Source organism: Mastacembelus armatus, chromosome 4 (assembly GCF_900324485.2).
Source record: "Mastacembelus armatus chromosome 4, fMasArm1.2, whole genome shotgun sequence".
NCBI classification, from domain to species: domain Eukaryota; kingdom Metazoa; phylum Chordata; class Actinopteri; order Synbranchiformes; family Mastacembelidae; genus Mastacembelus; species Mastacembelus armatus.
In genome coordinates this window covers 6,317,327-6,340,502 of record NC_046636.1, presented here as the reverse complement: position 1 = coordinate 6,340,502, position 23,176 = coordinate 6,317,327, and the positions used below count along the sequence as shown (strand labels likewise).

The 23,176-nt window shown below is 39.0% G+C and overlaps 2 protein-coding genes across 3 annotated transcripts in view; one reads left to right on the top strand and one right to left on the bottom strand.

Moving 5' to 3' along the window:
• Window positions 1-1,125: 1,125 nt before the first annotated feature.
• The window catches only part of ttc22 (tetratricopeptide repeat domain 22), a 33,326-nt gene continuing 11,275 nt past the window's right edge, over window positions 1,126-23,176 (bottom strand). For both annotated transcript variants that reach the window (XM_026323274.2, XM_026323273.1), the window contains 8 exons: window positions 5,193-5,472; window positions 3,727-4,027; window positions 3,223-3,278; window positions 3,027-3,142; window positions 2,598-2,716; window positions 2,077-2,238; window positions 1,800-1,952; window positions 1,126-1,719 (listed from right to left, as the gene is read on the bottom strand). In XM_026323274.2, coding sequence (XP_026179059.1) covers window positions 1,183-1,719; window positions 1,800-1,952; window positions 2,077-2,238; window positions 2,598-2,716; window positions 3,027-3,142; window positions 3,223-3,278; window positions 3,727-4,027; window positions 5,193-5,455 — 1,707 coding nt within the window. In that variant the 5' untranslated portion in view covers window positions 5,456-5,472 and the 3' untranslated portion in view covers window positions 1,126-1,182. The remainder of the gene's footprint in view (window positions 1,720-1,799; window positions 1,953-2,076; window positions 2,239-2,597; window positions 2,717-3,026; window positions 3,143-3,222; window positions 3,279-3,726; window positions 4,028-5,192; window positions 5,473-23,176) is intronic.
• Window positions 9,380-23,062, top strand: lurap1 (leucine rich adaptor protein 1). The gene is made up of 3 exons (XM_026323276.1): window positions 9,380-9,742; window positions 9,956-10,173; window positions 20,107-23,062. Exons 1-3 carry the CDS (start codon window positions 9,697-9,699, stop codon window positions 20,992-20,994), a joined length of 1,152 nt encoding a protein of 383 aa, XP_026179061.1. The 5' UTR covers window positions 9,380-9,696; the 3' UTR covers window positions 20,995-23,062.

Sequence of the window (23,176 nt, the reverse complement as noted above, 5' to 3'; positions counted from 1 at the left end):
TCTTACCATGTATTTTGCTGCCTTGGTACCCAATGAGACTTCAGTTTTCCCTTTAACATTGAAATGCAGTGTTAGTAAACACCAAGTCAGAGTTTGGTACCTCATTTTTCATACATACACAGTTTTGTCACAATCATAGTTGAAATAAATTGACTTAATTGTAACTCTCACACTTTATAGCGCTCTCTGCTGACTCTCTGATGGCACAACAATTGCATTTTGTGTAGTGTCTACATTTTGACACTGCACAGAAGACTTTATTGTGGGACATAATGTGTCATAGTAGTCATGTGAGACTCAAACAGTTTCTCATGACAGCACATATACAGGTTTTTAAAATCATTATCAGTCAATTATCAAACACTCTGTTATCCAAAACAACTCAGGCATAGTATTTCTATCCACCCATCCATCCATTATTTATACCTGCTTATTGCTAATTAGGGAGCTGGAGCCAATCCCAGCTCTCTTTGGGTAAAAGGCAGGGGCAGACCCTGGACAGGTCACCAGTAGGTACAGTATTTTAATATTTATATTCATATTTGTATTTAGGGTATTGTGTAATTGAACAACTCTTACATTGCCTTTGTGGACTTGTATACATGTTTTATGATCTGATGCACTGGATAATACCCACATTATAGGAAGGTCCTAAGGGCTTGGGATTGTATCACTTTTGCACCACAGATCAGGCAACACCTATATAATGTAGTTATACCCCCATCTGCTGGACATTACTGGCAGAGCATTAAAATATCACTTTTTAAGGTGAATACAGAAAACTCTTCATGGTTTAGCAATGTCGTCAAACACATTGACCAACCTATTTTAAAGGAAAATATACATACAATTATTAGAGTTACAGGAAAGCTCAAATATTTTAAACATGTTTTCCATCGTAGAGAAAGTAAGACTGTAACTGGGTTACTTTTTAGATTCATCTATTCCATTCCAGATGTCAAAATTTCTTCTTTTTTCCCCTCTTCTTTTACTTCAAAAAAACTAGTCAATGACAGAGGAATGACAGCTTAAAATCCCACTCATTTTGAGTAAAGACAGCTTAATTACAGTGTACCCCTACTGTTAATTTTTATGCATGAAATGAATTAGTTACTGCATGTCTGGTTTGGTTTGTATGTCACATATTTTACTTTTACTATCTCTTAAAGACACATCATTTCTTCATGCAACTGAGAAAGATCTTGCAATTGGTTTCTTCTTAGCCAGCTCTTTAGGCACCACTGTTTCCAGGAGTCTCCTCACTAGATCCAGTCGTCCTGTCCTGATCAGAGTCCTGGATAACTCTGTAACCTCTGCTGTGTGAGTCCTGTAAAGGTGTCTCAACTCGGTCTTCACAACATCCAGTGGGTACCTCTTCTCTGCCTTTTGCACCCACATCTCCAGCTGATTGATGGCAGAGCTGGGTTCAGGGCCCCCTTGCATGAACAGAGATAGGAGGGCCTGTAGGAGGCAGCGCAGAGCTGTGGTGTCTGTGCTTCCCGGCCTGTCTAACTCCATGGCCTGTTTGAAGCAGTCTGCAGCATTTTGTTCCTCACCCTTCAGCAAGAGGCAGCATCCTCTGAGCAAATGAAGTTCTGATAAGCTGTCACCTGGCTCAAACTGGAGGGCCTGGGACAAACTCACCAATGCACTATTCACTGCTCCCTCATCCACCAAAAGGCTCTCCTGGACAGCATCTACACCCATGTAGTAGTACACCTACAAGGAAAGGAATAAATATGAAATGTTGCTGCTGTATAAAATCCATCTATATTGCTCTGTAGTAGTTTGGCCTTTACCTGTGCAATCTCCAGGTGAGTCCTCAGACATGGATGTACCACAAGAACATTGTCCAAGTCTTTTCTGGCCTCAGCTAGCTTCTGTCTGTCTGGGATGCCACCTTGGCCATGTTTAGCCTTCTCCAGGTCCCTCACATAGAGCATCACATTAATCTAAAATAAGAACATATATACACACATTTAACATCTCATCAAACTTTAAATTCATGAATGTTCTCTAGCACAGATAATTAACAGTTTTATAAGCTTGGTTTTGGTATTGACTTGGCTGTAGTACCTTGGCACGGGTGCAGTAGGCCTGCCAGTTTAGCTCTGGATCTGGCAGTGCATTAACGGCCATGTTGCAGATCCCTGTGGCCATCTCATGCTTGCCCAACAGGAAGAAGACCTTGGCCAGAAGGTTCAGGATGAAGGCATCATCACTGGCCAAATTTATGGCCTCAAGACAGAGACAGCTATATGTTATTATTTGTAATTTTCTGTATTTCAGGATGTCAGGTGAAGACACACTGCATCAAATGTTTATTTAAAGGTTTTAAGAATCGAATACCATTTAAAGAGGGAAGGACACTTTTATTTAATGATGGGGTGAAAAAAAAAAAAAGTATTTACATGGGATGTTAACCACATCAAAAAACACCAATAAATTCAAGGAGGAGCATGTGTGTACACTTTGGGATGACAACATCATCCACTGTGTAGAACTACTCATATGATACAACAATCATCACTGCTTTTCTTTCCTAGCTTGGGTGATACTTGGTGAAAGATGTACTGTAAATGTCTGGATCAACCTACCGTCCCAAAGCAGGACAGAGGATCAGAGGCTGAGTAGCCACAGTCATGTACAGACATGGGCACAGTGATGAACTCCTCTTTCCTTTCCAACATGATGCCAACATAACACCAGGCAAGAGCTGAGGACAGAGATCAGAATTAGAATTTTTCAAGCATATGCTGTCTCTTCCCCTAGATTAAACAAAGACTTAACTACTGTAAAGACTGTAAAGTAATAAGAACATTTGTATGTAACTTAATTGAAATTTGTTTTGCCTACATGTTAATATATCTATAACTATAGTTTAACTGTTTTGTTGTAGCTTGACTTATGCAAATGATCTGAACACTTGTACATCATATCATCGCCTGTCATCAAGTGTTGTGCTTCATATTCTGCATCATGTGCAATATGGAAGAGATAGTCACACAGAAATAGACTGTATCTACCTTTGTGTTGTGTTTTCTCAGATTCAAGGGTTTCTTTAAGAAGCCTCAGTCCCTTATTGTAGTGAGAGAGTCTGGAGTATTCAGAGTCCTCTTTGGTCTTCACTATGTCATCCAGTCTGCACAGAGAGAATACTTGGTGAACATTAATAAACATTAATAGCTCATTGGTTATTTGTCAGACTCTTCAGTTTTATACCTTACATAGATGATTGCCATTTTAAAATACCAGCTTCGTTTTTCCTCTATTGGTATCTGGAAAAAAAACATTATGTCTTTAGTAACTTTGAGATTAAAATGAGATTTATTGTGCAGCTGTGCCTGAATAGCAGAAACGTGTTACCCTCAAATGAGTACGATCTTTTACCTGTATAGACCTGTCTATGATTTTGGAATAAAAAACATTTGGGGGTATTATTGGATTTGGATAAAACATTTGATTTACCTTATATGTATGTAAAGTTGAACACTTGAAGTTAAATTTCAGTGCTGGGAGAACAAGTCAGAGAACCAACGATCTCACTTATATCCATTTATATCTAATAATTAATAACACTGCACTGAATACCAAACAATAAAATGCAGGAGCATTATGGGTCACAGAGACATGATCCCATCACACAACATAACTAGTTGTCCTGCTAATCCTGTGCTGTTAACCAGACAGCTTTAGTGTTACAGTATGTCTTGGTTTCCATCTCACCAGCTGCCCCCCATAGTCCAGGGCTCTGTTGTACAATGTCAGTGCTGCCATCAGTCTCTCTCTCAGGTCATCCTCACTGTACAGCTCCACATCATATGGATAAACGTAGGCCTGCTCAGCCAGGCAGCGTGCAGCCAGTAGCCTGGTCTCTTCCTGAGAGGCCTCTCCAGCATCTAAACCCATGAGGTGGGACACTTTCTCCACACACTCCCCTGCATCCAGCTCTCTCCCCAGCTTGTCATACACATAGCCCAGGTTGGCCCAGGCATTGAGGTTCCCAGGGTCTTCTTTACAGATGTTCCTGAAAGCCCAAATCATTGAGGGGTTAGAAAAAGTCTACATCTAATGTGACATTTTTAGATTTTTGCCTTATATTACAATGAAATCTTGTGCACTTTTGTCACAATCAGGTCAAAATTTCAATTTGTCCAACACTTTAGTTTATATTTAAAATCCCCCAAAATTAATGACATTTCCACCACCCCCAGATGTAGTTCATATTTAGTGCAAAGTGGTTCTACAGCTGGATTTATTTATATTTGATAAATCCTATCCAGGGTGACTAGTGGGAGAAACTACACTGTTGGATGACATTGACACAGGTGTAGAACTAGAGGAATATGCAGATGGTTGTCTGCTGGAATATGTCAGCTTTCTTTTGACAAAAACAGAAATTATTAACTGGTGTCTTACATCAGTTTTTCCACTGATGTCACTGATCAGGACATAGTGTTCACAAGAAGAAACCTTAAGTGTCCCAACAGGAAGGAGGAAGTACTAAATAAAATGCACATTTTGGATAAAAGAAGTAAATGTCTACTTTAGTATGAAGCATTAGATTAAAAATGAAAGCAATCAATCACCAAACACAAAAATGTATTCTTAAATCAGGACAATTAGCCTAAGTTTCATTTCTCAAATTGCTCTTGATAAAAAAAATTCAACTGCGGTATTGGGTAATATGCAAACAGCCATGTTAGCCTCATAAGATATTTGTGATATATAATGTGTTAATCTGATCCCATCAAAGCATCCGTGTTTAATGATACTTGTTACTTGACCAAACTGAATAATCCTCTTCTGTGTGGTTATATTATGTAGCATATGGTGATGACTCTGTTATCTGTCAACTACAGTTTGATTACTGTAAATGTATAACAGCATAGTCTTTGTTGATTGTTTACTGTAGTTCCTACATGGTCAAGTTGATTTTTATGCTGTTCTCTCTTACTGCTCTTGCATTCAGTGTGTAGTGGTTCTGGGCAGGCTTACCAAAACACCTAAATAGACAAAGACTTCTGCTTGTTTGGTGTTTCCAGTCTACACTGTACTACTGAATCTTTTTTAAAATACATTAATTCTGGGGATTTCATGGACTGACAGTGCCTTAAAATTAACTCTCTGAGATCCATCTTGCTTTGTGAATACTCCAGAGATTCTCCCATACAAAAGATATGACTGTTCACCTGAATATTTCCTCTGCTGCGTCCAGATGCACGAGATGAAAAGCCAGCAGACCTTGCAGATTTCGGACGGCGTACTGTAGATATCCAACTTCAGTTTCTAGCTCTCCTTGCAGGCTGTCCTGCTTTAAATAAGTGTCCCTGTGCCGTAGCTTCACAGGCCCAGCAGGCTCACAGTTGAGGTTGAGGTCCAAGTGAAAGTGGCCGGGGATGTAGTCCATGTCTTCCATGAGAGACTCAATTTCCTCTGTGTTGCCTGATTCCATGGCCTCCTTCTTGTTCTCTGTGAGTTAGATTAAAAAAAAAAAAAAGATAAAACTTAAAATACAAATAAAAATCCTGCCTTTATGCACTTTGACAGAAAATCCTGTTACCTCCTCAGCCTACAGTTCAAATAAATCACCCACACACGTTTGTCACCTTGGAGCAGACAGGTTGAACAGGTTAGGCTTGGGAGTGACAGGGGAGTGGAAGAAAGTGGAAAGGGGAGCTAGTGGGTAAATCTATTGATAAATGCTTATCCAACACATACGTCAGTGAATATATAACATCCACAGAGTGTTTAAAGACATAAAATCTCTGTCTTTATCTGTACTAATTTTCCTTTTTCAAAAGGAAGATTGTAGCACACAGTCACATGTCTTTACTCTTTGTCTCTCACTATTTTCAAATAAGTCTTTTTGACTTATTTGACTCTTTAGCAGATTTACCAACTGACATTCCTTAAGGTCCTTTCTGACAGGATGGTGTTATTTATGTCTTGGGTTATGTAAAAATTGTCCTGAAACCTTGTTTTGTGGAATGTTTCAGCCGTTTTATCTCCCCTCTGCCCCTGGCTGTGTGAGCTGTAGCCAACGCAAGAATGCGAACCATCAAGCTCAGTGTGACTGGGGAGCATTAAAGGATCACTGAAATGTTCTTTATATTTGACATTAGTATTTTAAACTGTCTTTCATAACAAGAACACAACATAATTGAGACATAACAAAAATGATTTAAATATCTAGAGAAAAACACATAACAGTATAATGTGCCACAGACAGTATAGCTAGTGGCCTACAGAAGATACTGTATGCAAATACATTATGAGTAGTTGCAAGTCACTATCTTAGACATGATAAGCACATTTTTGTTTGCGTTTTTATGTACAAACACAAGATACTATACTAAGCCAGAGAGTGCAGCAAAAGGAAGACAGTACAACCTCAGAAAGACTCAGCACATAAGGGAGCTCTGGAGCAGACTCTGACAGCTGGGGTGCAATTATAGTCGTAGGTGGCAAGAAAGAAATTACACAAATCACAATCCTACACAAAGGTTTAATAATAGAAATATGGAGGCACCAGGATTATTTAAAGAATAGTTTAGATATAACAAGTCCATTAAAATAAGCTAAGAGGAACTGTAGAGGCCAAGTGCATTCATAGTTAGCACGATGGCTAGATAATGTACCATAGAACTTTGTATATTGCAGCAGTACTCAAAAGTCTTAAATGTTCATGTACCATACTGGGGTCTCATGATGTGACGATGAGACAGAGACACTGATGAAAGTGTTTAGTTGCATATTTTGTCACTACTGTCATTGTTGAAATTGCTGTTTCTATTGTTGCTCTAGTTACATTGCTGATTTTACAATCGTTCAGCTTAATAAAAAAAATTAAGATGTTGAAATCTTGTGATTTATTGCTAAATTCTGTGGATTATTCTGTTGAATATTGGCATGTTGGGTGCAAAATCAAATCTTCTCATGCTTTCAAAGCATGCATCATGAGATCTACAAGGCTGGTGTCAGTGAGAGCTTGTGATGTGGGTGGACATTGGCTCACCTGAAGCAAACACATGCAAATATAAAAACAACCTGCAAACCTACACACAAATGCCCCAGTCTGGTTTGAATTGTGCTAATTCACATATGTTGTCCCAGATGCACAGAGTGAGATTTACCATCAAAAAGTGTTACATAACATGTTTTTAGTACTTTCTCTAAGTGGGCAGCCTCTTTCCATTTGTATCATCGTGTGGGTGTGCAGAAATCTGAAAATATTCTCCTCTCGACAACCGTTGCCATGGTGGTCATCATGGATACCAAGCTGATTGCATGGTAACATAATGATTACAAACCCCTGTTGTGCACCTTTCAAGCCAAAGACAAAAATTCAGCAGCATTTTCTCAAGACTCCCAATTTAGATGTAAGTTTTTGTATTGCTGCAACCAAGAGAAAAACAAAGGTATTATAGGGGATATGTTGACCCATAATAATCCCTCTAGTCCCTCTAGCACTGCTCCTCTGCAAAGTGGTATGTGTCCCACATTTTGGTAAAGATTCTAACCCCTTGTTAACCCATTTAATTGTTTAGATGTCCGTCTCAATTCTGGGCACAAAGCACAGTCACCACCTCAAACGTGCCAGAGCTTTTCAAATATTTGTTAATAGATTTATTTTTTATCTTTTAAACATACACTTCAAACTATCTTTATTTTGAGTTGCGTTATAATATTGAATGCAATGCCCAGACCCTTCAAACTAACCTATTCTCCATCTGGGCTTCGTTTCATTATGACCACAATTTCCAGGAAAGTAACAAATTATTGCCCAAAGCAATTCTGACTTGCATTTTGTTAAAATTTTACATTCGAAGCACAAATATTACATACAAAGAACCTACTAGAGTTCTTAAGAACCATTTTCAGAGGCAAGAGGAACCAGGAGTCCTGCAGCAGATGGTCTGATCCCCACAGAGCCCTGATCTCAGCAGTGTGGAGTCAGTCTGGGATCACATGAAGAGACAACAACACTGGGACATTCAGAATCTACAGAAGAACTGCAGCAGCTTCTCCAAGGTGCTGCAAAGTACCAGGAGAAACTGTGTGTAGGTCAAACCAGAGAGAACCACTGCTGGGCATAGAGGAGTGCTGTAAATACTGATTTGATTTAGGTTGTGTTCTTTGTACTGCACTTTGTATGAAGTTAACTGATGAATGAAAAGCTATTTCGAGCTCCCATGAGATGTGACACTGAATACAGAAGGTCACAGAATCATTTGAAAGCCTCAATAATACCAGACTTCCTATCTTTCTATCCCCTCTCAGTAAAAAGCTGAGCTAAATGAAAGTTGTCTTATTCTGGTATCCAGCTTCATGTCATATCAGAAAGACTGAGACAGCGTAAATCCACTCTAAATCCTGAAACCTGCTTTTAAAGTATTGTAGTTTGATGCAAATAACTATCTCTTTTTTACTGCAGACTACCATGATATCCATTTTATAGTCTCCTGAGACAGACTTCTGCACCGAATTAGTGCTTATAGCTGAAGACTCCTCTTTGTTCTGCACTTCATCACTGTTGGCTATGACTGCATTTCCATTCTTAGTCAGCTTCTCTAAGGCACCTTGAGTGAGTGTTCACAGTGGAAAGCATCTCTTCAGCTCTCCAGAGGCCGTCCCCTGGCTGCAAATTACATAAGTGAATGTCTCTGTAGTGTCTCTGTGTGTAATAAATATATACATTAAGCAGGCACCATTTTCAGGAAAGTGGAGCAGAGTGAATTCACCAGAAATAATGACTAATGTTATTCTTTAATTATACAAGCTCCATGTCTGTTTCAAATTTCACATATGGTAATTAAAAATGTGGATGTTTAAAATGTCTTCATCATTTTCCTGGCAACTGAAGAATAACAAACTCCAGATATTGATTTCTTGGTAAATTATAAAATTCCTTCCAGCCTTAAATAAAATGTCTGGCGAGGGGAAAAAAAATTCACCATACACCCGAGTGATATTTTGAATTGACCATGTCTCTCTCCCTTACAGCAGCATTTAATCTATATTATACCAAAACATTTCCAATACACCACGTCGGTCCACCAGTCAGCTATGATGTCCTGTTGTTCCACATAAAGACGTCCAGGCCCAATGAGTAAAAATCTGCCACAGGCTCAGACCAGGCCACATGTAAAGCTGCAGGGTATACACTTGTATGAGTTTATATTGAGTAATGTTTTGGCATTTGTAACACAGACACTTTTCATAATTAATTCCTCCATAATGTTAGATTGCCTTAGAAATCAATAAGAACTGAAACTGAATGTTAGTAAATAATTTATTACTGGTAAGACTGAGTCTTGCTTTGCTCTTACATTCACAGAACTACAACCTTCAGTTCTTTATTTTGGTAGGTCGAACATGCTCCTTTACACTGATTTTATTTTGAAGGTGAAGCAGGAAGCTTAAAGGCTGTCGTGCTGGCTGACTTGACAGTCTGGTTTCTCCTGTCCTCCTCTCCCACTCTGCGGTTGCTGGCCGCGGTCATCATGCAGGTGGAATCTGCGCAGTGTAGCTGAGCGCAGGGATCTCCAACAAGACACATCAGCCCTCATCAGCCTGCAGCGATCACACACTGGGCTCTGGAGATCAGACTGTGTTTACCGCTGTAGATGAAGACACCAACAAGCCGCAGGGAATTAACTGCAAATGCGAAGACTGTTTTCCTGCGTTTAGTTAATGATCAATCAGCCTGCTCATAAGGGATCAGTCAGTTTGGCACAAGGTGATGATATAGCTAAAGTAACACGATTTTATTTACCTGCTGGAATAACTACACGTTGCTGTGTTTATGATGTCAGACTGTGTTTTTCCCCTGGTGCAGTCCAACTCAAGTGGAGGCGCATAGGATGCCATGCAATCCTATAGGAAGTGACTCTCGCAACAATTTCCAAGACCTAATCTGTGACCTGCGTATCTTTTTGGTTTAAACTCACAGCCATGATGGATGAAGGCACTGCCAGCGAATCCATCCCAGACCTGAAAGATATAGAGGTAAAAATCGGCCGGAAGACCCCCGAGGGTTTGCTCAGGTGGCTGCGGGAAGAGACGTCCTCCCTCCGTGGGGACAACAAGCTGACCGCCGCGCACGACACCAGCAAGGAGACGGGCAAGAAGAGTTTGGATGAAAAGCTCAGAAAATTGAGGATAGAGATGGTGAGTATGAGTATGTGTGTGTGTGTGTGTGTGTGTGTGTGTGTGTGTGTGTGTGTGTGTGTGTGTGTGTGTGTGTGTGTGTGTGCGCGCGCGCGTGGTGGCACAGGTTGATGGACGTGAGGCAGATGTGGCAGTGAAGCTTCACTGAGGAGAATTTGAGCCAGCTCTGTGCTCTTGTTGATACTGTTGTTTATCAGCAGATCAGCAAATGAAAACTGTGTAGAGGTACAGTACAACAAAGCACAGTCATTTGTGCAACTCCTAATCAATTAATCAATCAGAAACAATGCATCAAGATTATTTTTTACTGACTGTCATTTACTACAGATTTTCTGTTGTGGGGTTTTTATATTATATAGGTTTGTTTTTATTTGATCATAGATTGGACATTCAATTCACCCTGCAGATAATAATCATTCAGAGTATGTCAACTATGGCTGCTAGCAATTTATTGCAACTGACTACCAAGTTGTTATTAAATACTTCAAATACTTTATATTATTCCATGCATTTTCTATGGCGCTGCTCTGGTATGAAACTTCAGGATCTCCTAGTTTTAAGGTTCTGGCCTCCAACAAGAATCACCAACAAGTCTGCCACCGTTTATCTTTGTTTAACAAGTTTGTGTTTGTGCATTACAGCACTATCCACCTGTAGGTGCTTTAGAGTTAATGAATTATTTAACACACAACTCAGGTCCATGTTATTTTCTTGCTCTTACAGATGGTACAGATGAAAAGGCCCACCTGCTTACTGTAAATATTCAGTTGACTTTGTTTATTTTAGATGTGACTGTGCTCTCTCTGGTGGACAGACTATGTAATGGTTTTTACTTCAGACAGGTCTTGTCACTTATCCAAAAAATATCTTAGTACTGGTCTATGTGTGAAAAGCTAATGACACATAATATCAATATTGGTTGGGCACAGTCTAAAGGTCTGTACAAATTAATCACAAAATAATTAGGATAATATCAAAAATGTTAAGTTATGAAACAGGCTATCTGTAAACTGCATGTAAATAGAAGTTACTGTGTGAATTGCATCAGTAAAGTCTTTAATGGGAGTCATCTAATGTGGTAAAACATGAACGCTTGTCATATTCTCTCATCCAGTATCAAAGAGCTCCTCACCAACAGCTGCAGATGACTTTGCTAGGAAATGAGCTGAGTGTGGAAACATGTTAAATTCACTTTCATTCACCTGTCAGGTGGTTAATACTCAGTCACATCATTCATAGAAATCTGTAGTAGCACTTTATTTCTCTACATACGGATTTGGTGTGATACTGGTACATCATCCTTCTGAAATATATTTTAGGACTCTTTTTGTCTTTATATATTAATCAGTTATGACATGTAGAAGCTTACAACCTTCAACAGGCTTCTTTGTCCAGCCATGGCTGCTCTTTGTTTGGACAGCAGATTATTTTCCACTGAGCAGTAGCTGACTTAATCCATTAAACAAATATCTTCGTTTTGTTTACATGGACCCCACCTCGTTCTAACAGTGGAGGTTCCTAACAATAAAAACACTATACTGCTTTACAGTTGTTTTTTTTTTTGTTGTTTTTTTTAATCACACATTCCTGTGGCAGATGCAGGCGTGCACCCAGACTGTGGTTGTGACACAGAGCACATGCATCACCACAATTAGACTCTCAAACAAAGCAAACTTGCAAACTTTCTTCTGAATGAGCCGTTCCAAAACACATCGGTTACATCCAAACATCAAAAACTCATCAGCTTGGTCACATGTTAGAAAACAGAAACTTATTTTACTCCTGTATTGTAGGTTGCTGGCAACTGAAGTGGAGTTTAGATAGAGGAGTCTCTAAATCTTAGAGAGAAAAGAGTGTTTTTTTTATAGTAACTGAACATTAGAAACATTATCAACAGTGGTTTTAGTAATGATGGCCTGTAAAAACTATTTGATCCCCCTAACACTTTCTCTACCCCTTATATGTAATGTATGCAAATATAATATGCCTAATTTAATTTGATTTTAGTTGGTATTGCGAGCAGCACATTACCAGATGTGACAACATTGAAGCTGCAATAATGGGTCGATTAATTGAGTAATCATTTAAATGACAGAAAAATTACTCATTAAAATTAATTATTTATTCTACAAAAATTACTAAATAATTTCTTAAATTTTTTGGCCTCTGTAGTTAATTTGTGCTGGTTATCTAAGTCTTCTACAATTGCAAACTAAATATCTCCAGGTTTGGACAGTGGTTCAAATAAACCTAAATAACCACTAGAAGATGATGTCAACCAGTTGCCATGTGTACAGATTTGATTAAAGTGCTCAGTATGGATTCACCAATCATCCAGAAAATTTCTATAAATCTGTCGGGAGCCAAGGACCAGACTGTTTTTCCTTTTTACACTTTTAGTCATTAATCAGGTCCACTGCAAGGGGGAAGATTGAGAGAGAAGTGATAAAGACCCACTTCCTAACTGAAGGGGAGTGAAACTTCCAGCACAGAGCTGGGCTGCTCCTCTGCGTGTGTGTGGTGTGTGTGTGATTGTTTTATTCATCACAGAGTCCCTGATGTGTTTGTTTTTCCTCTCACTTGTTTCTGATGCTAAACATTGTCAGTCATTCTGCTAAGCCCATTAAACACACATTAACATCCACAGATGGACAAGGTGGTTAAGAGTATGCTGATATATGTGTCTTTTCTCACCTTTTTAAGGTCATTTGTGTTTGGGGAAATACAGTATACACCCTTCTGTTCATCTGTTAGACTATCAGCAACCACACAGCGTGCTAATGGTGGCTAGCAGCATCTGTCTACTCAAGGACATGTGTGTTTGCGTGAAATGCTGCTCTGTCTAGTTAAACACAGGATGTTATACTGCACTTCCATTAGTCCATACTATACACTATATGAAAGACCTGAACAAACATGCCACGTTTCATTGCTATGCAAACATCACATAACAAACTGAAGTAAAACCAACTGATGTATTGTACAAAGTGGAGGTCAGAAACAACAGCTACAATAACGTCTGTTAATTTGACATATGGCACACTGGCACTTTGATCTTAGACTTTGCTAAGAACAGAATAACATTTTAGAATAAAGTTTCATTAGTTCATTGGTTTGAACTAAAGCAGAAACAAATGATTATTTTATACATTTTATAAAACCTCAAATTTGAGAAGCCAAAGCCAGTGTTGATGGTTGGTTTACTTAAATGATAAAGATATTATCAAAAATGTTATCAGATATTTTCTGGCAATGAACTAATTGATTGATACATCATTCATTTGTTATGTGAATTCATTTTAACAGAATTTTATCATTCCTGCAATAATGTGCCCAAGGAAGGAAGGAGCAAGGAGAGATCTAAAATAATGACACATATAGAGACTGTTTAATGATGGAAAAGCTGTTAACATGATCTTGCTAGCTGCCTGACATCTGTCTGACACCCCAGTGTCTGTTAACGCCCAGTGTCTGCTAACACCCAGTGTGTATCCTGCATAGACACAGAGGCTTAGTATGGCAAAAACACTTCACAGCACTGAGCTGAACCAGATAAATGCTGCTGTTCATGTCTGTGGGAAGCTTTAGAGCTTGTCTTTGCATTTGTCTCCAGTCGTCTGATGGAAGACACACTCCACTGATCTAAAAGTACACACACACACACACACACCATCATCATCATCATCATCATCATCATCATCCTCTCCTGTATTTTACTGTAAGCTTTCTAAAGGAGACATACAGGCTGAATGCTGTGTTATTGTGCAGGGAATGTCCATTTGCTTTATTGCCCACAGGATCTTTTTCTATAGCCTTTTACTGTCACTCTCCATCTATGTCTTCTGGGCAGATGAGTGTCGGTGCAAATTCAGCTTTGAGTGAAGAGCTGAGCTGTAGGGAATCAAAATCTAGTCTGCTTAATCTTCTTTCTGTGGCTGGACATTGGCTATCGCTTCCCAGACAGCGTCAGTCTAATTAAATCATTGCCAAATTAAACTCCTTTACTCCTCCATCACATATTGCTCACTATGTTTCATTTCATCTTTCTCTCTATCTCCTGATACAATATGACAAAGGTCAGCAATGAACCTGAACAGTAGGATTCTCAGATGCACTAGAGGAAAACCATAATCAGATTTCTAATAGTAACAATTCAAACTTCCTTTTTTTCTGAAATCACAATGTGTGGTCACTTGCATGTTTCAACAAGTTTTATTTGAGAACAGACTGACACAAGGTGCCCAGGACAGTGGCCACTGAAAAGCAGGAGCTCTATGTACACAGTGCAACTGCAGCACACAAGAAGTGAAGTGGAAAAACCAGTGCCAAATTTAAAACTGCCTCATGCGTCGTCAAATCAGGACCAAAATGCAGAAGACTTGTCTCTTAGTAGCTTGAAAAGAGGAACACAGAGAGAGCAACAAGAATAATGCAGAGGGAAGAGAAAAGCTGTTTCACCAAATGATTAAAAACAGAAACAAAAAACAAAAGATGATAAGTACGAGTATAAAATAGAGTGTTTAGAGGTGAACATAGACAGGTGGAGCAGTTGGAGGGTTGACACGGACAACCTTCTGCTGTCTAATGGAGACTACGGGGGACAGTGTTAGTCTGCAGAGCCTGAGTTAGATCGGCAAGGTGAAATGACGGATACTAACGCCGGGAGAATTGGTGTATGAGGGAGCATGTGTGTGTTTGTGCTGTCCCTGCTGGCAGTGATTCAGCAGTCTGTTGCGTAGCTGTGTGACATTGGGGTGCTGTTTTCACCACATGGCACAGTCTGCGTCACAGATCAGGCCTCAGTTTTACACGCGATCATCACAGTGTTATGCATGATGACTGAATCTCTGTTTAGACAATGAAATTATAAAGGCTGCTATGTGCATTATTTTCAATGAATTCACAGATTATTTTTTTCTGGACTTTGTCAAATCACATCCATGTCTTAATATGGTTCACTGTTGTGTATGCTTAAAGGATAATTATGTGATATTACAACTTGGGCTTTATTTTCATAACCATTTATGGTTAAGATAACATTGCAGAGGCCAAAGTCGCTGATGAGATCATTGCTACAACAAAGACAGATGGAGGCAAGAAACATGAGCAGTGAATTGAAGACAGGCTGTCAACAAGCCAGCAATATTATGATTACAGATAAGAATGATGGCTAAAACAACTGAAAGAAGGTCCAAATTACAGAACTGCCATCCATTCAGATATGGAGATTTCATTAGGCAATGCGTTATTTGAAAAATAAAGTATGCAAACAAAGAAATATCCTGGAATCAAACATCCATTTCATAATGTCTTAAACAGCAATGAAGTCAGAGCATCTACTTTCACGTGGACATAAAAGTTTGTTTCTTTTGATTGTTCCACAATTTAGCTACAGCTCTAGCTCCAGATTGTGTGTCTGGTTTAACTATGTAGGAACAATCGGCCTGGAGAAAATTAAGGTTCATGATGGATCAGATTTGATCCAAAACACTGCTCCAATATTTCCTCTGCCACAAAATCCACATTTGGTCAGAAAAATAAAAGGTCAAAGTAAGCCTCCAAGGAAAACTACAGTCTGACTGAAAGTCCAACATAATATCTGTAGCAGTAAAATTTCCAGAACTTCAAAATGTTGTTACTGTATGTTGAAGGAATTATAGGGCTGGTTTAGAGTCTGTGCTAGTTTCTTCTACTCTCAAAGACATGGAAATAAGACAGTCGAAGTCAGTGATGTGAACAGTCTATTGAATTCCCACATGCAGAAGTGTTACCATCAGTCATCTTCACATAGTGTTTGTATTCAAGGCTGAATGAAGTCTCACTGTATGCATGTACACAGGTATAAAAACCACCACTAATTTTCATTAATGTTTTAGCTATTGGGTGTTTTATCAATGGAGTGTTTAATTTAGCATTTAGAAAGAACTGGTATCTTACCACCCGATCACATTTTCTTTTACCTGTAATTACTCCCAAATTAAATTATTTCCAGGAAATAACAGACTAGAACTGATAATAATACTAAATTACTGTTTTGATGAGTACTGTTTGCAGTGCAGACACATATGCCAAACTGAATGTTAAAGGCAGGAAAATGAGCTTTCCAGAATCCTATGGATCAGCCAGAAGGTGCTTGGCCTCATGCCCAAGGAGGAAAACTGAAATCTGCTTCGCTGTGTATCGACGGCACAAACATGAGAAAAGATGATTAATGGAGTCTCAGGCCTTAAGCCCGTACAGTCCCGGACCTCCATTCACTTTTATCCTGACTGCTGTCGCATCAAAAACTTTCTGGCCATAGTTTGACCACTTTCATTTGGCAAGGTTTAATGTATAATATGTAATGAGTATTTTTGACTTCATCATATAATTAAAATAATTCGTAAATAATGGGGATGGAAGAAATCCCTCCAGGAACAGCAACATAATACATATAATACACAATGCAAGATACTGCTGGCAGGAATGCAAACTGGATGGTTTCCACTGCTGTTTTGTAATATAAGGAAACACCTAGAGTCTATCTAGATGAATAACACTGATTTTCAAAGTAACACATAAACAGTAACACTAGTATTTGGGTTTAGATGGTGAAAGGTAAATTTACATGAATCTTGTAACTATTCTTTCATGGTAAACTGTAGAGTATTTATTAATTTATTTATTATATTTGATTAGTCCATTCATTTTTTTCATCCCGATAGTTTTGATATGGTTCACCTACACATCCATCCCAAATTATTTGGTAAATATTTGTTGTTATGCATACTAGCTACTTCTAACTTCTGCTCTTACTAAGAAGTAAAATGCTGTTTTAAAACACTAAGGTGTGAAGGCAGAAATGGATTTATAGGATGCAAACTCTGAGAGCAGCCCAGTTTAGCAGCAGAGTGAGCACAGAGCGTTGGAGTGCTCAGCTTCGTTAGCTTTGTGCCACCTCAGCGCTGACAGGCATGGAGCTGCTTTTACTGCCACCCTCATTAGACACTCTGTCTCTGCCAGTCCAAAGCCTCAAACCTCAAACCTGAACCCCACCCCAAATGTCTATGTGCCAGGACACCAGCGGTTTTACAGTCACTCACACACACGCACACACTCACACACACACACGCACTCACACTCACACACGCACACACGGTGTAGACAGAGCTGTGGTGGTTATTCATATGGTTCTCCTCCCTGCTTTTATGTTATATGCTTCATGTACAGTACAGAAAGGGTAGATGGATGGGATTGCTAAACATAAGAGATATGTATTTATATTCTACTTATTCTGTCTCTTCTCCCTCACTCTCTTCATTTCTTTGCCCTTTGCCACATTTAGTTAGTGTGTGTCAGTGTAATTTAGAGTATAGTGTGACTTTGGCATCAGCAGATCTGCACCACACTGACCACACAGTTCATCCCTTTACTGTCCCACAAATAAACTCTACTGTAAAACTCTGCTTCACCTTCTAGGTTTCTTTTCTGCTTCTCAAACTGGTGTGTTTTGTGTGTGTATACTTTTAATAACTGATGATGGAAACCTCTCAAGCTCACCTTATGGTGAGGACAAAATTCCCTAAAATGTCTCTTTGACTCTAAGTAACAATGTTTAAGCTAATCATGTAGGCCATCGCATCTAATGACAATTCATTGATATTGATAAATAGTGGGATGACAGTAACAGGAATCAAATCAACCATATTTGGCATAGGGATACTGTATTATCTAAATGAGTGGTCCCTAATTTTTGTGAGTTTTTAATTCCTGAAATAGATCATGAGTAACAAGTGACTTTTGCTCTCTGATTGTCTAGTTTGAAGGATTTTTGGAAGCTTTAACAAAACCTTGTGTAAAAGATTTTTCCTTTATTCTTCTTTTAATCATTTTGTGACTCCTCAGATTTATCTTGGGACCACTTTACGGCTCTTAACAATCACGTTGGTAACCACTGTTCCAAATCATTTTCCTACAGTGTGGTTTGTTTAACCACATTGGCCCCAACACTGAGAAAGTTGAAGAGAAGCCACTGAATTGAAGAGGAGGAAAAATGAAGCTTTCCCTTGTAGCTTGAAGTGCTTACAGTCCTAAATGGTGAGAGGTTCAAACAGAGGTCACCCATCACCTCCAGAGATTATGTATGACACATATGAATTTCTGTAGAATGCACTAAAGTGTAGTCACACAAATCCTAGCCAAGCATTGTACGTCCACTGTATGGCTCTTGAACACACTTTGTGTTGAACACTCATCTGAAGGCATAATTACAGAGATAAGTAGCTTGGTAGTTTTAATGTTTTACTGATATGAACTGGGTGGTCCTAAAGACCCTTTATAGGAAATTTGAGAAGTACACAGAGACTCTGAAAGGTCAGAGGGCAAAGGTCAAAGGCTCTGCACTTCTACAGATTATTAAAGATTCTACTACTCGATTTTATTATACATAATAACACTGTGTAGATCAAGTGGAATGGAACTTTTCTAAGCAATGCACTGACAATGTAGGTATTAGGTACTTAAGTATTTTCAATTCATGCCACTTCTACTCTTCATCAAAATATTGCTCTTTTTAATTCACTACATATATTTGGCTACTGTATGTACAATTACAAGATTTTACATTTAATATGTGTAATAGTACAATGTCAACTGAGGCCAGTTGTCTGGGGCCAAAAAAGTTACGTTTTGTTAAAGTAAAATTGCAGGGATTACACGTCTGGTACTTTTAGCAATGAAATACTTCCTCAATCAATAGTAAACATATTTTTATGTTCACTTCATGTTATCATCAATATGAGCACACTACAATTAATGAACAATGTACAAAAATACACAATATGTAGTGTAAGTGTAAATGAAATCTGTCTGATAGTAGCCATGATTATAGAATGCGAGGCACAATATGCAAGTTCAGGGTGTTAACATTGACTAAATGCACTATAAACTACACATTTTACAAAATGTTCCTGACACAACTATTATGGTCTTGACAAAGAAAGCCTGTGGCAGCAAAGTGAGTAACAGACTGTTTCTCAAAAATAAAGAAAAAATGCAAATGCTAGGGAGACAGAAATATGGAGAGAGACTAAAGACTAGAGATTTGAGAGAGAATGGTTATCTGCAGAGAATGGTGGATATCATCAGGCTGAGTTTGAATGTCAGTAGCATATATCACCTCTTGGCCCAGCACTTCACCACAGACCTCTGCTAATGTGTTCTGGGCAGGAATTTTCCATGTACGTAGTTGTCTTTTTCCTTATTCACCACTCAGCTTGTTCATCCTCCCCCACACAGCTTACATTAGAAGTGGCTGTTATTTCAGGTTAATCATTGCTTTCTATATTTATATCAGATTACATCATGAATAAATAAACATTTGAGCATAGTTTGGACCATTTACAGTGTTTTGATTTATTTTTAATTTTTAAAGCCTTGCTCAATGAATGCAGTGTTTTTCTTCCCTTTCTTTTCAAATGTTTGTTACTTTCCACTGTACCAAATGTATTGAAAGGTGTATCTGTCAACAGCCTCTATTTCAGTGTTAGTTTTCATCATATTTCCTTGTTACAGCACTTCTCTAAAACTTTTTTCCTCTTTTACCTGTTTGAGTTTCATTTTGTTTTCCTTTATTTCCACCTCTTTAACCCTCTAGCTTCACCTTATTTGTTTCTACACTGGTTGGAGTCTATATTGGCCCTTATAACTTTTGTTATGTTGCTTCCAGTTATGGTAATCTGCAAAGGTTTAACAACATTACAGTGGTGTTTGTTTCTGGAGCCAAAGCGTAATGGTTAAATAAATGCCTGCAGAGTCCTGGTCGCTCTCCAGGTTCAGTGTGTCTGGTATATAAATCTCTCTTTTCCTATCCAGACACAGTAAAATAAAACTCAACATTTAGCTTTACTGTCTTAAAGTCATTTTATCCATATCTCCTTTTTGATTTCCTTTCAGGCCCACTTGCGCTCTGTGGATGTAAAGATCTTGCAGCAGTTGCTGGCGGTCCATGAAGGCATTGAGGCAGTGAAATGGCTGCTGGAGGAACGCAGTACCCTGACCAGCCGCTGCAGCAGCCTAACTAGCAGCCAGTACAGCCTGGGTGAGGGCCCTGACACATCCTGGAGAGGCTCCTGGAGCAGCCTGCAGGATCCCAATGACAAGCTGGACAACATATCCGTCGGAAGCTACCTGGACACCTTGGCAGACGACATGGATGAGTACTGTCCCTCCAGCTCAGAGTCCGTTATCTGCTCCACCACACCAATGGTTTCAGAGGCTACTGCTGGGGGGCGGACAGGGGGAGGCCCAGGGACCACAGTTACAGGAGCTGGGGCAGTGGTGAGATCTGGTGGTACTGGGGCTGAAAGTGGAATTCAGTCTGAGGCAAACAAAAATGGAACTGGGGCTGGAAATGGGACAGAGTTGAAAGGTGGACCGGGGACTGGAGTAATCAGTGTTGTCATTGGGACTGGGACTGTCTGTACTGGAAATGGGAAACCAGCAGCTCCTGTCAACTCCGCTCCAACTAAGGCTGAGGTCCCCAAGGAAGATACACTGGTCTGGACCAAGGCTGCCAAGCTGGGTAAGGAAAGTCCGATTTCTAGGGACAAATCCCAGACACAATCTTTTAAAGTTAATGGTGTTCTGGAGAAACCAACCATGCAAACCGACAGCCCAACCCACCTCAGTGAGAAACTGGGAACTAGCCAGAGCCCAAAATTTCAACCTTACAAAAACGGAAAGATTGACTTGGATACTTGCAAAATGAATGGCAAAATGCATCTGGAGTACGATGCACACTGGCGATGGGTGCAGTCACAAGAAGATGTGACGTTTTTATAAGAAGGTTACCAGTAGGGACTAAAGCTGCTATGGGACACTGCCCCCCTGACATCAAAGAACAGAATACTAAAGAAGTCAGTACAGAAGAATAGACCTGCAGTTGCGTAATACCCATAGTGATGCACTCCCTGTTGAAAGACACTGGGTTTGAAAGACAATAACATTTCTGCTCTGTTGTTCCCTCCTATGACTGCACTAACTTACTATAAAACATTGATGTCAGTATTAAGGTTGATGCACATACAGGAATTTGACCAGATTTAGCCAAACTGGGCTGACTCACACAAACTTAGGGACGTCATTTGAAAAATTATCAGTCATAGTTTTTCTCAGGGTCTTTCTTGGCATTCCCTGGTTTTATTTTCTTCATTTTTCCCTTAGAAACAAAGCACAGTGGGATGATCTGCCAGAGAGCTGAAATGCAATTTCAGATTGCTTGGCATGTAGTTTACAGTTATCAACCAATGAAAATTTAAAGATTCAAATTACAATTTGACTTTCCCCAAGTCATGTAGAAAAATAAATAACCCCAAAGCACATTACTTACAGTACTCTTCAAAGCCTCTGAAAGAAGACTGCTCTGGGATTCTTTGTTATACTGGTTCCCAATCTTTTTTTGTTGATTTTGTTCTTAAAAATCAAACAAATATGTCAAATGGATGAATGAATAGGAGACGAAGAAGGAGAGAATATCATCAGTAAAACAAAATAAGAAAATTAGACAAATGAAGTCAAAGAACAGACATTTTATTTTCCTATTCCTTTAATTTTCTTGTGACCACTCAGAAGTCACCTCAGCTGCTGGGTTGGAAACCACTGCTCTTTAATCTCCCTTTCACTTTACAAATAAAAGCGGATAAAGGTAAGACTAAAGGTTGAACTATTAACAAAATGATGTAATAAATTAACCAACGAAATAATAAAATATTTTTACTAAAATCATGGAAGACAAAGTACTGAAGTTACTGGATATTTAATTCAGAATTAATGTACCCACTATTAACATTTGTGTCTCATTGCGCTAATACCTTCAGTGCTTCACCAACCATCTGTGATGTTGTATAGTCACTGAACTGAAATACAGCTACTCTGTGCATCAGGTATTAATTGTGACTGGTTGTTGGCAAATCTTGACTGTGGCTGAAAATTTAATTTTGTTTAATGACAGTTGTAGTAATCTATATTAGCTTCTGAGCAGCAGATTTTGTGCCTGATTGATGTAAACTTCACCTACATACAGTATGCCTGTACTTTCTCTCCTGAGGTGATTGCACTGTTGTTATTGAAGTTTTTTAACTGATGTTATCTTTATTACTTTTGCCTCCTGTTGGCCTCTGCTTGCATGTACAAATGGCTAGACCAATAGTCTGTGTGCTCTTGAATGTTGACTGGTAAATGGGTTATGTAGGCTGGGTGGGGATTGCATGCTCTGTGTAGAGAGCTTTATTGGTTGTATCATGAAAAATGCGTGGAAGACACAATCAGAGAAGAAAAGCAATATTTTTTAAAGCCTTTCTCCTGGCTTACATAAGCATAAGTAAATGAAAACTAATAATATTGTCTCTTGTTCAGGAGTTGCCAAGACTACTGACAGGTAGAGGGTGTGTGTGTGTGTGTGTCAGGTTCAGATAAGTCCCAAAGGTTTTCAAGTGTTTCAGCTCGTTCATCACAGCATTTCTACACCTCCTACCACTCTACAGTTAGTAATGTTAAAGATAAAGTGATATGCAACACATTTAATAAATGTAGGGGAACAGCTTAGACAATAAGTAAATAACTTGTTATGCTGCAGTATCACCTTGTCCCATTAAAGCTCCTCATAAAGTGTTTAGCCTACCCTTTCTCCTAACTTTGTGACCTTCTGAAAGAGCTGACATTTAAAGTGAATTTCGTGACTTGTGCCATATCAGAGACCACTTCTGTACTATTCTTAGGTTATTGCACTGCTCAGATTGTTAATATGTCACTCGAGCTGTCCTTTTTAGGACTGAGAAACATATGAAACTTTATGACAGTATTACTAGTCCCATTACATTACGAGTTTTGATGCTACTGTCAAAACAAGGGAAAAACACATTTCCATCAGTACCAAAAACGTTATAAGGATTCAGTCCTTTTAGTTCCATCCTAAATGTAAAGTTAGTTTACTATAGTAATGTTGCTACACTTTGCTTTATGCTCT